General features: G+C 36.8%; 1 protein-coding gene across 1 annotated transcript in view; it reads right to left on the reverse strand.

Annotated features, from left to right (window-relative positions):
* The window catches only part of LOC145295862 (uncharacterized), a 30378-nt gene that overhangs the window by 4010 nt on the left and 10959 nt on the right, over window positions 1–15409 (reverse strand). Inside the window, exon 3 of the mRNA XM_080141594.1 lies at window positions 6723–6822. Coding sequence (XP_079997720.1) covers window positions 6723–6822 — 100 coding nt within the window. The remainder of the gene's footprint in view (window positions 1–6722; window positions 6823–15409) is intronic.

Here is a 15409-nt window from a genome sequence, read left to right on the forward strand (position 1 = left end):
GGGGCACTCTTGCCTCAACAAAAATTGTCTGGGTACCCCCGTCGGCATTCCCCGGTAGGGGCGCCTCAGGTGACAAGCAATAAACTTGCCCTATCCGAAAGCCGGGTGGCAAAGCCTGGGAGGGTGGACCTCCTAGGTGATACCCAAGCAGTGTACCTCAGTTGCCGGCTCCTCATCTGTCGGGCTGAGTGTCAAGAACGGATCCTTGACGAGTACTCTACCCTGTCTCCCTGCAACCGAAGCCGCTAGGAGACCATCCCATCATGAGAGTTTCATAATGGGGTATGATCCTGCACAGTTGGGAGATTCTATTTATAAACGATGCAGCTAGGAACTGACGAATCGAATTAATTCACGTTCTGCTACCAACCAAACCAGAATTGCTCCATAAATATTAAACCTTTCTGTAGCAATTTTACATATGTTTTCTTCGTGTCAACACAGGAAGAATTTTTTCCTCTGTGGATTCCAACTCGAGAACTGTCTACTGTGAACCAGTCACCTCCCATGACTTGTGTAGAACAACTAACTATCAGAAACTGTTCCGTCTACTGCGAACCAGTCACCTCCAGGACATGTGTTGAACAACTAACCATCTGAAACTGTTCTGAACCTAAACATGGATTACACTTCTAGAATCTGTATAGTTGCAAATGACTGTTGATCGGCTGTTTAACTCGGCCAAATGAAACTCATGTATGAAAAAACAATAGAAACTTGTTGGCGTTTTCAAGGGTTTTATTGAGGAGAGAAATGTCATTCATGATGAAAGAAAATAAAATTAATTCCTTTTAAAAGAGAGTCTAAAATTAATTCCTTCTTATTTAATTTTGCTACTTAACCTTAAAAACAGTCGATGAACGGACAGGCTTGAGGAATTATTCACTTATATTCCTACATTGTCGGACATGTTTCGTCTGTTTGCTTCCACACCTCAAACTGTCTCGAAACACTATCGTGTCCCAAACACGTGACCTGCTTTTAGCATATTTTGTCAAGGGAGCTAACTCTTAACCCCCTTTTGCCTCACTCCTGCTCGGTGCACTGGGTCTATTTCCTTTTGCAGGCAGGTTGTCCTGACGTACTTAATGTTTCACTCCCAAAACTTATACTAGTTAACATAATCTCTACCTACTGGAGTAGGGTACCAATGTATAACACATTTATAAGAATGTCACACCTTAATGTATGCTTAAGTAAATAAATATTGGATCCATTTGTGACGATTTTTACCACAACATATTTGAGTAGAGAAAGATGCAACAGTTATTCTAAATAAATATTATTTTCTTTTATAACTAAACATAATGTAATTATTAAATTAATAATGGAATCATTTGCACTATTATTTGTTGTTTTTTGTGTTAATTAATCACATCATCTGACACAAAAGGTCCCAAATGATCATGAATCATTTAAATATTTTTTTGTTTTGCCATTAAATTCATCTAAGATATAATGCCACTAAGACTAAACTTTAACAATTACAAGACGCTTTCTCAATCAGCGATAACCATGACTAATAACACCCTACCTTAGATCTCATCATTCAAACTCCTTGGCTTAACATTCACATGCAAAATTAACTGGAACAAATACATTGGGGACATTGCAAAAGCTGCTGCAAAGATGGTGGGTTCTCTCCGTAGAAAATTACTCACAACTGAGACTATCATGTATATTTACAAAGCCACCATTCGTCATGGAGGGAGTATTGTTGCCACAGCTGGGCTGGTACATCCACTTCCTTTTAGATATGAGCCGTAAAATAATATCTAATCTAATAGGTTCCGCACTATCAACTAAGCTCTAACCTCTGTCCCATCGTTGCAATGTTTCATTTCTGTGTCTGTTTTACAAGAACTTTTCATGCTAGAAAGTCTTCCATTCTAATAGCTTTTTTTCTCTGACTGCTAGACTTTGGAATTCCCTTTCTGCTTCCTACTTCCCTAAGTGTATTGACATGAAGTTTTGCTGTAATGTGAACAGACATCTCACTAATCGCCTTGTAAACATTGTCACAAATTGTAGTCCCTTATGTCCAAGTGGCAATATGCCTTGTTTGGGGGTGAACAATAATAAAAAAAAAAAGTCTTTTTAGATGTGTAGAGGACTAGGATATATAAATCCTAATCCCGTTACAAAAGAATATAATGAAACGAATGGACTGAAGGAAACAAAAACTCGATTGCTGGATAAAATAAACGTGTCGTTTATTTACTGTTGAAAAATGAATGTTTTAGGTATAACACGTGTTCATGTCCGCGTTCGGGTGTCACCATCGTTTGTTGCGGGAGTGGTGGCATAGAAAGAAAAGGAAATGCGTGCTCATCTCATGTTCGGGTCACCTTCATTTGTTCGCGCGTGGAAAGAGGAGTGAGTAATGTAGTGGAACAAGAAATGGGCGTCTGGCATGTAGAAAGAGAGAGAGGGTTGACATCAGTTAAGCTTCGCGCCATGTTAGCAGGTCATCTATGCGGAGGTGTTCTCTGGCACAAGTTGTAGATAGAGAGAGAGAAAATGAGAAAAAGTAAATCCAGGCTATGGAGATAGAAAGCGTATAAAGTGTACGTACTGTCTGTTAGCTTTTTGCGGCGTGAGGCGCGCGAGCGCACGTGCACCGAAAGGGCGAAATGGTTCGTCAGAAGGCGAGTTGGAAAGAGGTAGGAAACAGCTTGTCTCTTGCTTTTATAATTGTTTCCGGTGGTCTTTTGCGCATGTGTGGATTTCCTTCAAAGGGGAAGTGACGTTGCCCATGTATGCGTACGTGTGCGCGTATGTGTGCGTACATGTGTGTACGTGTGCGTACCTGTGTGTACGTTAGCGTGTGTGTGTATGCACGTGAATGTGGGTGTATGTACGTGGACGCGAATATATCTACGTGTGTGTACGTGTTCGCGTATGTTTGTGTGCGCCTATGTATATGACAAGAAAAGTGGCTTGAAATGCGAATGCGTGTTTTTGTGTGAGACTAGAAAAGGCTCGCGCAGATGGTATGACACATGAAGCCTGAAATTGTTTGATTTGGCGTACAACAAACAAACGTAAACACTCCAAGAATCATTTACAATAATTATAGCATCTTCGTTTTAAAAACACGAAAACTGTTGATATAGCATAAACCGACAAAATAAATCCATTAATAAATAAAGATTTCTCTCCGCTATTAAACTTATCGAAATTCGTGTTTTATACTGGTGAGGTACTACTTAATCAGGATAAAAGCAACTCCAGAACAAGGGCTAATAACACTGTCAGTCGGATAATACAATCGGTGGATCAAAAAACAACTAATGGAAATAAATAAACTGATGACTTAAGAAAACGATTTGATAAGTCTTTGGGTAAAGTCGATTGGCAGCGTCATTGGCCGCCTGCGGGCCACGTGACTCAAGTTTATATGAAAATCTAACTGAATAAAAATGAAGCGAAATAAATCGAACTAAAACGAAATGAAATCAAAATACAAATGAAAGTATTGTGTAATTATTTAAAACAAATTATTTTTATTCAAAATGCAGAAATGAAACAAACATAAATTAAATAAAACGATGTAAAAAGAAATAACAAATCATTTATTTAAAAAATTCTATTTTATTCAAAATCCAGTATAACTGAATGCTATGCAGCATATTTTGAATAATCATTTCACAAGATATTTTTGCTTGTTTCATATTTCACAATTCTGAAATTACACAATGTTTTGTGCTTCTACCAACGAATAATACTGAATTTCAAGTAAAACAAATGGTATCTACGTGATTATCATGCCGCAAATAGTAACATACCAAAAAAGTACGGAAAATGGTAAGATAGAAAAATAATTATTAATGAAAAACTATTTTCGGTAAAGGTTATGTGGGAAATAAATTTTGTCCGATATTTTGAATTACGTCCGTCACGTGATGTAAGCAAAGGAACTTAATTATCTCCCCTGTCAACTTATCTCTTTTTTTTTTGGTAAGCGTAACATAGTAATTTCGCTTCATTTCACAAATTTCTTTTTTCATTAATAATTATTTTTATTCCCTCTCGTTTTTCGTAATTTTTGGATACGTTGGTAATCTGGGAGAAAGAGAGAGCCTGTTTCCTCCGTTTAACTTTAGATGGCGTTACTGTTTGTCCACCCAGTTATGGAAGCACAAAATGTATATAATGGAACCCTTGAAATAAAATTTTTGTTATATTTTAATTTTAAACATGTTTTTTTTTGTTCTTTTGCAAACATATTTAAGTTTTATTTTTTCAAACATATTTACGTTTTTTTGGGGGTTTTTTTTTTTTTTTGCAAACATATTTACGTTTTGTTGCTTGTTTATTTTCCAACATTTACGTTTTTTCTTTTTTTGCGAACATATTTTTTTTGTTTTTGTTATTTTTTAAGTTATTTTTTTTTATTTTGTAAACATGCGCAATCTATTACGATCTTTGCCGCCAATTAACCCTTGCCAAACCACATGATGGATGCAATTGTTGATAACATTTTACCTCTAAGTGACATGTGTTTTCTTGAGTATTCCTTAATGGTGCTTATGCACTTATTGTACTGCGCTATTTTTTAATTGTAGTTTCAAGTTAGATTCAGGTTTTACAATATCCTTTTTCAAATATATATTTTTTTTTTTTTTTTTTTTTTTTTTACATAGGCGGCACCACTTATCAAGGCCGATAGGCCACTCAAGGATAAGGGTTAAAGAGTGTAGAGTAATCAAAAGGACAATATAGTAATCGATAGTAATGGAAGTTCGGTAAATTTTTTAACTTAAGTGGAACGGCTCATCAGAAACTTGTTCACGTTGGGCTTGAAGACAACCATACTATAGACAGCTGGAAAGCAGGAAAACGGAAGACAATTCCACAGGCGTGCAGTTCTAAGAAAGAAGCTTTAATCATGGAATCTATGTTTAGGTTTAGGCACAGATAAAGAGTGGGGAAAATTATTGATAATGTTTTCAGCTAGTCTAGTGTTTCTTGTGAAAGTTTGGCGAGGGGAGACCATAGATTGAAGCTCAGTCGAACACTTTCCATGAAAATAACGATAAAGCAGAGACAAACTCGCAACATCTCTTCTGTGAGATAGAGGTTGCAGCGAAGAGAAAAGGATATCTCCCACCAGGCCACGAAGTCTATTTTGAACTCTATCAAGGCAGGACAAGTCTTTTCTAGCAGCTCCTGCCCAGATGTGGCAACAGTATTCCATCCTTGGACGTATCTGGCTCTTATATAGATAGAGAATTGCATCAGCAGTGAGATATCTACTGGATCAATAGAAGGATCCGACCATTTTCCAGCGGCCTTGGCAACAGATTTGATGTACGTATTCCATTTAAGATCAGGAGTAAAGGTCAAGCCCAGAAGCCTGTCAAAACTTGAGGCCTCCCCAAGACGAGAGCCATTCATTTTAATTGATGCCAGATGGGGATCAGAACGTTGATGATGTAAAGATAGAAGCTTGGTTTTTAGATGCATTAAAAGTAACCAGCCACTCCTTTCCCCATTGTACAACGTGATCAAGATCAGAGGAGAGAGAATCGGAGAGAACTTGGTCGTTTACTGTCTTAGATGTGCTACCATAGATGGTAGTGTCGTCAGCAAAAATGTCTACGAATGATGTAAGGATGTGATTTGGAAGATCATTAATGTAGATCAGGAAAAGAGTTGGGCCCAGGATGGACCCCTGAGGGACTCCAGCATTTATACTGTGAGCTTCTGATTTTTGCCCATCAACTACTACTCTTATGAACCTATCAGAGAGAAATGATTTAATAATTGAGAAGATATTTCCAGCAATACCATAGCTGGAGATTTTGTGAAGTAAACCTTTATGCCATACCCTATTAAAGGCCTTTGATATGTCAAGAGAGAAAAAACGTTAATTTTTTTTTTATTATTGTTATTATAAGAGCGTAAATAATACTCGCGGAAAACGGTTGTACTTATAAATATGTTTAAAAGAATAATATAGCAAAAACATTTAGTTTATGCTTGCAAAAAAAAAACGTAAAAACAAAAAAAAACGTAAATGTTTGAAAAACAAAGCGTAAATGTTTGGAAAAATAAAACTTAAATATGTTTGCAAAAAAAAAAAAAAAAAAAAAAAAAACATGTTTAAAATTAAAATATAGCAAAAGCATTTATTTTTATTTCAAGGGTGCCATTATATACATTTTGTGCTTCCGTAACTGGGTGGACAGACAGTAACGCCACCTATAGTCAAACAGAGGAAACAGGCTCTCTCTTTCTTCCAGATTACCGACATGCTACTATTTGAGACTTGAAAATTACGAAGTTACCATTTGTTTCACTTGAAATTCAATATTTTCTTCATTCGCATAACACAGAAGCGCAAAAGTTTGTTGTTGTTTTTTTGATAAAATAAAATATTCTTTTGAATAAAATAGTTTCCGAAATAATTGCACAACATTTTCATTTAACAATATTTCGTTTTAGTTTAATTCAGTTCAGCACTGTTCAATTTTTACATAAATTCAAGTCACATAATCCCTAGGTAACAATTGACGCTGTCAGTCAACGTTGCCAGTATTTGTTACTATACTAGAAAACGACCATTTTGGAATCTGCAGAGAAATATTTTAATGGAAATTCTGGTTAGGAAAAAAGAAAATACTTTGCAATATTGTTGCCAACAAACTCTGAAAATACCATGAACTTGCAGAATGATAAAAAATTAAAAAAACAAAAAACATTGCTTTGTTATTTACCAAATATGATAAATGTACTTTTGACCACATTGTCTAAGAAGGACTTTGTTTTCACATGTATGTACGATTGGTCCCATACACGCAACCCGCTAGTATTTCCCTGAAAAAGTAAAACATAATATCTTTAAAAGGAGAGAAAAAAAAAACTCATTATGTGTAGGTGTATTTTTAATTAAAAACTAGCAAGAGTGCCCAGCTTTGCCTGGTCGTAAAATACGCTCAAATATAATAGTTTTATTTATACAGATTTCATAGTGTAAATTTTCTATTGATTATTATATATTATAATTTTACCAATATATATTAGTGATTTCAAAAGTAATATATATATATGTGTGTGTGTGTGTGTGTGTGTGTGTGTGTGTGTGTGTGTTATGTGTCTCATCAGCTAGAATTGAAACCGAAACCACCAATTACGATTACAAGATTCAAGCAAGCTAGCAAGGACGCCCGGGCAGTGTAATTATTAAGATATGCGCCTTCAAAAAAAAAAAAGAAAAAAAAGAGACTTAACCTCAAGTTAAAATGTCACATCTAAAAACAATTAAAAATTAATCAAGAATAAATGAAATATATTCAGTTTCAACATTTTTTAAGGTTAAAGAATTCAAAGATTCAACTTCGAATTAAGAGATATTTTACTTCACACCAAAAATACGCAACATCAAAGCTAAAAAGACGTAGCTTCACATAAGAATACACAAGATTACAAATCATGTAAATTTGTCTAATTGAAAGCATTTGAAAGTTTAAAATTTTAAATGTTAAGAAAATATGAGAAAAATAAGTTAAACAACTTACTTGATTTGAGGAGGTTGGAGATCGGAGGAGGGTCGGATTCGTTTTGGACTGTGCAAACCTAGTGACGTTTTAATTATAACATATCTGCTGCTGCTGCTGCTGCTGATGATGATGATGATGATGATGATTGCATACGTATGACAGTTACTGATTATTAAAGGGATTGCTTCCATTGTGGCGAGACAAGTTCTGATGACGGATGCTTTGAGCGAACATTACTTGTTACCAGCACTCGAGCTCAGACACATGGGTTTTGATTGTGTTTCTTGACTCCAGACAGAGCTGAGGGTCGCAATCTTTGAAAATTTTGCAACTATTATACCAGACCCAACTCTGATTTATCCATTATCTTTGGTGTCGGAACATTTTCGACGACTTATGGAATCAGATCTCTCTCCTGAAAACCAGATTTGAGGCAGACTAAGGAAGTGTCGTGGAGGGGGGGGGGGTACCGTTCAGTTGTTCACTATATTACAGGACTGAATGACGGAGATCGCAGTTCGTGTAACCAAATCACAGCTCTCTCCATCTCCCGGAATTGAAGTAGAACAGATAGAAGAAGAGTGATTGGCCGGGCAGATGATTTTCCACAAGGAAATGGAAGACATTGCTACTGTTCTGATTCCGGTAGATTCTTCCCAAAATCAGACTCTCTTTGGGTGTTACTGATTTCCCGTCTGGAAGCCATGTGTAACCCTCCTTTATAGTGAAACCCCTGCAGATTCAAATCGTGTGACCAACGTTCAGTGGTCTGGAGATGAACAAGGGCCACATGGGATTTCGTAACTTCCTGTTGCACTTTGAGAATTGTGTGGCAGGTATGGCTACACATGCCGAAAGATTGAATTTTCTCAAATGCTCCCTATCTGATAGACCCTTATTATTGATTAACCATCTGAGTGTGACCAATGGTAATTATAAGATTGCTCTTGAAATCCTTAAAAGTGAGTACTTGGATATCGATGAAATTATCAATAATATTTTTCAAGATATCATAGACTATATTCCCAAACGAGAAAGGTCGTACTCTGACCTAGGATGCTTTTTTTATCAAAAACTGGATCGCTGCTAAGTGAATTGGGTAGGTCCTTCACTTGTGACTTTCCTAACGACCTTTCTGCTGGGGCACGACTTTTGCCTAAAATAATCTTTTCCAAATTTCCCCAAAAATTAAGGAGAGAAGGATTGTCTTCTGTATTAAGAGATACTAGTGAAACCATAAAGCAATTACTCATCAAGGGATGCAAGGGGCTCCAGCCTCCTCTTAATATCGATCACAGTATATCCAAGAACCTCCTTCCAAAAACTAAAACCACTTATGTTCATAAGAATGCTTCTTATCAGGTAGCTTTTTACCTTGGGGCCTCTTAAAACCTTCCACCTATAGTATGTGTGGCCTTTGGTAGAAGCAGCAAAATTGTTTCTGCTTAATGTTTGTTAGATACTGATAGCGGACGCATATATTTGTCAGGAGAAGTTTTAAATCCCTTGGGATGCTTGGAATCCTTCAGCCTTGACTGTGATCTAAAGTTATCTACACTGTTGGGGAAATGTGAGTAGCGATTCCGAGAAGTAAGTTCTGCATATTGGCTTGGGTACTGGTCAAGTGCAACCTTTCCAGTCTTGGTGGATAAAATGTTAGGTTTATCTGTTCATGTATCCCAGTTGGATTCTCTCTTGGATGGGTTTTGGGAGGCCAGCTACTCCCTTGCTGGACGATTTGACCAGGATTTTGGTAACGTGTCAATTAAGGGCATACTTAGGCTCGATCTTATTAGACGCTTAGGCGCTTTGTGATTGGTACCATGTTTGCAGGGGTGCGCCTTTCAGATCTAGGCAGGGATGGTTCTCTTTGGTAGAGTCTTTCTGCTCTCCTGACCAGTCATTGCCTCTTTAGGATGCTCGTCTCTCTTTCATCTCTGTTTTGCATAATACTGCCCAGGTTAAATCAACACAGTTCTGTTAGAAAAATAAGCCACATATGTGGATCCTCTTGCTGACTTCCTTCCTGACAACCAAGTCCAGTGGGGACTCAACTGGATGTTCAGCATAGAGTCTTTAGGATTCCTGAGTAAGAGGGATTCTTCGATTATGGCTAGGAGAAAATAACTCAGTTCCAGAAGGCTATTATCCTGAGGGACAATGAATATTATGTACAGTTGCCGTGGCATGCAAATAAATTGTTGAGGATTCCTTCAACCCATGCAGTATCCCTACATATTTTGGACCATGTAGCTCGGAAATTGGAGAAGGTGGGGATCTATCAGGAGTATTTGGAGGTGTTTCAACAGCAAGAGTGAGAAGGCATTATCAAGGAGATCTTTGTGCCCCCCCCGTCTTTTTAAGAATTATACTTGGATCCTGCATCGACCCGTCCTTAAAATAGATCCTCGCCAACAACTAAATTATGTCTGGTCTTTAATGGCCTGAAGATTGGGGACTCTGTATTTTTAAATGAAGCAGTCTATCCAGGCTTGAATATGACTGGCGACATGCTAAACTTGTTGCTGCCTTTCCGGATGGATGAGTACATTCTCCTGAAAAGGCCTTTTTGATGATTTGCTTGGAATTAAGGCTGACTGGAACAGATTCTGCTTCTTTCTAAAGGATGGAGACTGGTTGCATTGTTTCCACTACACTACAATTATTTTTGGATTCGTTTCTTTTATCTTGGGCTGTATACTTAAATTTCATGCGGCCCAGTTTCCTGTAGATCCATAGAGAACCATAATGAAAAATTGTTTCTATGTGAACAACTTAGTAACAATTGAGTCAAACCCCAGAAGGTTGGCAGATTTATATACTCAAGCCAGAGAGCGATTGCTGAAGAGTGGATTTGAGCTTCAATCATAAACCTAGTGACGTTTTAATTCCAACATATCTGCTGCTGCTGATGGAAGTGGTTGCATACATATGAAATTTACTGGTTATTTAAAGGAATTTAATGGAAGCCATTTCCATTGAAGCGAGACAAGTTCTGATGACGGATACTTTGAGCGATCATTATTTGTTACAAGCACTCGATGTCAGATGCATGGATTTTGATTTATAGTTTTGTGTTTCTTGACTCCAGACGGAGCTGGGGGTCGTAATCTTGGAAAATTTCGCAACTATTATACCAGACCCAACTCTGATTTATCCATTATCTTGGGTGTCAGAGAATTTTTGACAAACAACAAAATAGGATATTTTTTTTTTTTTTTGTAAATAAGTGTAATGTTTATTTAAATACAACCTCGAAAGCCGTTCTTAACATTGGAAGGTTGGGGGTGTTTATTTCTAAAGCTATTCTTAACATGGGGAGGTTGGTGGTATTTATTTCTAAAGCCGTTCTTAACATGGGGAAGTAGGGGGTGTTTATTTCTAAAGCCGTTCTTAACAACGGGATGGTTGGGGTGTTTATACTACACTTAGTACTCTAATAAAAAAATCAAAGCACCTGTAGACCTTGAATTCAAAACAAGGCTTGCTTCTTCCAAAGAAGATGTCGCCATTTTTTATTTGTTTTGTTTTTTAATCCGCTCGGAAAAACTGAATTTTTGAGTTTAAATAAAGAACAATAAAAACCACTGGAACACCAAAACAAATGAGCCAGATAGGTATAAAATTAACATTTATTGGTTACAATAATATTTGATTTCTTGTATATATATTTTTTTTCGTATAGTTGTTTGTTGGCTTCTCTGCTAAATACCCAAGAAACCTTCTTCAGGTATTAAAGTGTTTTTTTTTGTTTCTTCTTTATTGTCCTGTCTTGGTGTTTTATTTTACGGCAACGAGTCTCTGGTGTAATGAAGACTTCTGGGTTTTTTTTATGTAAGTCCGATTTTTACCCAGATTATATTTTAAAAGACTTAACATAAAAGTTAAGAAAGATCAAAGGATAAAAGAATCAATTTCAATTAAAAAAAAACTCAATGCAGGGTGGAAATATAAAATTGTCGCTCTAAAGAAAACAACACTACAGATATATTTTAAAGCTTTTAATGAAAAGATCAATTCAGGTATTTGATTACGTAATAGAGCTGACACCTATTCAATGTAGCCGCCTTTAGCCTCAATCACCGCCTCCATATGAGTTCGGAACTTGGAGCATGCCTTTTCCACAAGTGCTGGTGGGAACTCTGCGAATACTTGGCAGATGACAGCAATCAGGCTGGCTTTAGTATCGTGGGAGGTCATGTTGGTGATGTTCTCGACATATGATCAAACAAAGTAGTCCAGTGGGTTCAGGTTGGGGTAGGAGGGGGCCAGTGAGAGAAGGGTACAAAGCCATAGCACTCCTTCTGAAGTCCAGCCTGGGTCTCTTCGGACTTGTGGGTTAGCGCTGAGTTCTGCTACCACACCCAGGGTCTGCCAACGGCCACCTGATTGCACCAGGGGATCGCCATACTCTTCAGCACATCCAGGTACACTTTGGTGTTGACTTTCAAGCCGACTGAAGATATAAGGTGGCATGATGTAGCCCTTACATGAAACTACTCCAAAAACCATAACCATGACCGGAAACTTTGTTTTCATCACCATGAGCACATCCCTGTTATTTGTGGCAATCCAGCGATGCATTTTGAGGGCTCTGGCAATGGTCCTGTTGTTATAACTTGGATCAATAGAGAGCATGAGTTGTACAGTGGTGCATCTCTGATCTCGCTTGTTGAACATTGTGTCACTTTCAGATATGATAGAAGGCTTCTATCGCTCTTGGAATTTGTACACAACTAGTAGATGGTCTGCAACAAAAAAAGAAAACCGGTTTTTATTTAATGGAAATGGAATCATGTCGTCTTTTCTAGGCCAATAATTTTATCGTTTCATCTTGTATATGCAACCATGGAATACAAATAAAAGGATGAAATTCAAATTAACAAAAGATCCACATATTTCACTTATAGCAATACAACTTCTGGTAACAATGGACATTTTTTACTGAAAACAAAAAACCCTAAAAAAATGGTAAAAAAACAAATATATAACAAATAATTGTTACCAAAGGCAAGATAAGTTATTTTATCTGCAGCAGAGAGCAGACGTGCGTATGTAAACGCATACGAAATGCTAAATGACGTCATTATAAGAAAAAAGTTATAACAAAGAGAGAGAGTACATTAGAGAGAATAATCATGTGGGAGACGTCGCAGCTGTTACGAGAAGTCACGCATAACATATATAAATAAATGTTGTTGTTACATGAAAAAGTTAGTTTGAATTATTCTTTCTCTTGGTCTCCTTTGTAACGTAGACTTCCTTCAGTCTTGATAGACTATGGATACCCACTTTTTAAGGGTGTCTGCACATAGAATGGTTGTTCGTGCTTATGTATTTTTGGTATCATGCTATTTTGAAATAGTTTTCTCAGGTTAAATTCAAGTTTCACTATGTCCTTTTTTATTAAATTGTTCGGTTGGAAGCACAGAATACTTACAAAACACCCTCCCCTCCCCATGTTAAGAATGGTTTTCAAAATAATAACGTTATTATTTATTGTGGCAAGAGTTGCGCAATTTCCAACCACACCTCTCCTGAGTCGGCATTGTTAAATACCAGTGACAAGTGGAGGTTCAGGACGACTGGAAACAATGCAGAAATAAGCGGAGAGTACATATTCAGTGCCTAGAACTCCCAAATGGTCACCCATCTTGTACTAACCAGGCTCAACGTTGCTTAACTTCGGTGATCTGACAAGAACCAATGTGTCAATGTGATTATGCCGTATGCCATAGACTACATACAACGTGTTGGGTCCCATGTGTAACGCTACGCATCTACTTGGATAAGTTTTGGTGACATTTACTGGGTAGATTTCTAACATTATTTTGTTTTGCTTTCGACTTTTGAATGATTATCGAGATTCTAGAGATGAAAGCCTCATGTCGGCCATCATGCTGTCGAAGTCTACTTAGTAATTGATTGTCACTTATTATATGTGTTGCTTCTTTGAGTCATCTTGCTCTCCACCATTCTTCTGTCTATAATTTTTATTTTGTCCCATTAGTGGATGATTTCCCATCCATATATGGTCAGCCAAACTGACAAAACCTTTGACCAGAGCTGTCCATTTAAACAATATGCAATATCACAACAATAATTAATATTAATATTATTACATCACATCCGGATACAATGCGGATGATAGAACAAGATAGTGAACTGAAGGAGTCAAATTTCGAATTCTATTTTTTTTATTTTATTAACGTTACAAACGCACGTTTCCTGAGTGTAACGTTCTTAACGCGAGATTAATAACGGGTTATAATTGTTTTTACTTTTTTAAATACGGTGATTTTTTTGGTTATTAATATGACATAGAGGCGGCGAAAGTGGGAGAGCACATCGGTGTAAATCTATGTATTTATAAAAGTGAGAATGTGTGTGTGTGTATGTGTGTGTGTGTGTGAGAGAGAGAGAGAGAGAGAGAGAGAGAGATAGAGAGGACGACTCTCAACCTATATACTAAATGAATTTTTGAGTTTCAGACTCGAAATTTGGTATATATAATATTCAGATATGTGGAAAAAATTTTAATCGATTTTCATCTGGAAAAAAGGGCTGCGAAAGAGTCAAAATTGAAAAACTAATATTTTGGGGTCATCGGATTTTTATCTTTCTTTCAACTGTTTCACAACTGTGCATGCACAAATCGTTCATATGACAGCTTCCTACATTAAGTATAAGTAGGTTTGAAAACACATTAAAGATAGAGACAAGCTGGCCTAATCCTTACCATAATTGGTTCACTGTTTTTAGGTTTTGTTTTTGATTTCAGCTTGAGATTTTTGGGTTTTTTTACTTACAAGAAGTGAACTGTTGAGAAAAAAAGACATAATACTCGCATGCATATATCTCAGTTTTTTTACGTTTTTATTTTTTTTACTTCATTTTTAAAAAGGAATTTAACGTTATGTTTAATACCAGGCAATGCAGGGTACATCTGCTAGTGTGCTTTAAATGTAAATATAAAGCCAGGTGTAGACAATACACAGACATGACAGGAAAGAATAGACACTAAAATAAATAGTTTTCCTAAGATTAATATATGCTTATTTATATTTACAGATAAGAATATGGCTGAAATAACTTAGAGTATCTCATAAAAATTGCATCTAACAACATTTAAGCATGACACAAACCAAAGGAGCATCAGAATTATCAGAATTTCTGTATGGGCAAATCGTGGGTCAACATGAAGGGGGTTTTGGTCAACGCAAAATAGGAAATCTTTCAATACTTCTTTTTACTGTTAATAGAGTAATCATACGATTCACAAGAGAGGACAAAAAGTGCATAAAATCTCATCCAGGTTGCCCCGGGTTCTCTGAAAAAACATTACATCTTGTGAAAAGAAATGTTGAAGAGGATCCTTGTTGCAAAGCCTCTGACATTGCAACACAAGCTGGTGTCAGTCCCAGAACAACTGTCAAGTATCTTCACAAGCTGAGCTACTATGGTAGAGCTGAGAGAAGGAAGCCTATTCTTTGTCTTGCCAATATCAAGTGCAGAAAAAATTAGGCTTGTGAGAGTGTGGATAGACCTATAACTTTTTGGACCAAAGTTATTGTCTTTAATGAGTCACGATTTACAATTTTCCCCCACAGTGGAAGGGTATGAGTATGGAAGCTACCTCAGCAAGAGTTTGACTTAAAAAAACTGCAGCCAATGCTGAAACAGAAGGGGGTTCTCGGTTATGGTATAGGGTGCAATTCAAACCTGGTGGAATGCAAAGGAAACATCAATTCTGCTAAATATGTTTCAATATTACATGAAGGACTCCAACCAGTATTCTCAAATGGTAAAATGAACTAAGTTAACTCCCTATTTATGGAAGACTCTGCTATGGTGACACAATATTGGTTAAGCCAAAATAGGATTAATAAACTTCCATGGCAAAG

Source organism: Euprymna scolopes, chromosome 16 (assembly GCF_053919585.1).
Source record: "Euprymna scolopes isolate OS-2025 chromosome 16, ASM5391958v1, whole genome shotgun sequence".
Taxonomy (NCBI): Eukaryota; Metazoa; Mollusca; class Cephalopoda; order Sepiida; family Sepiolidae; genus Euprymna; species Euprymna scolopes.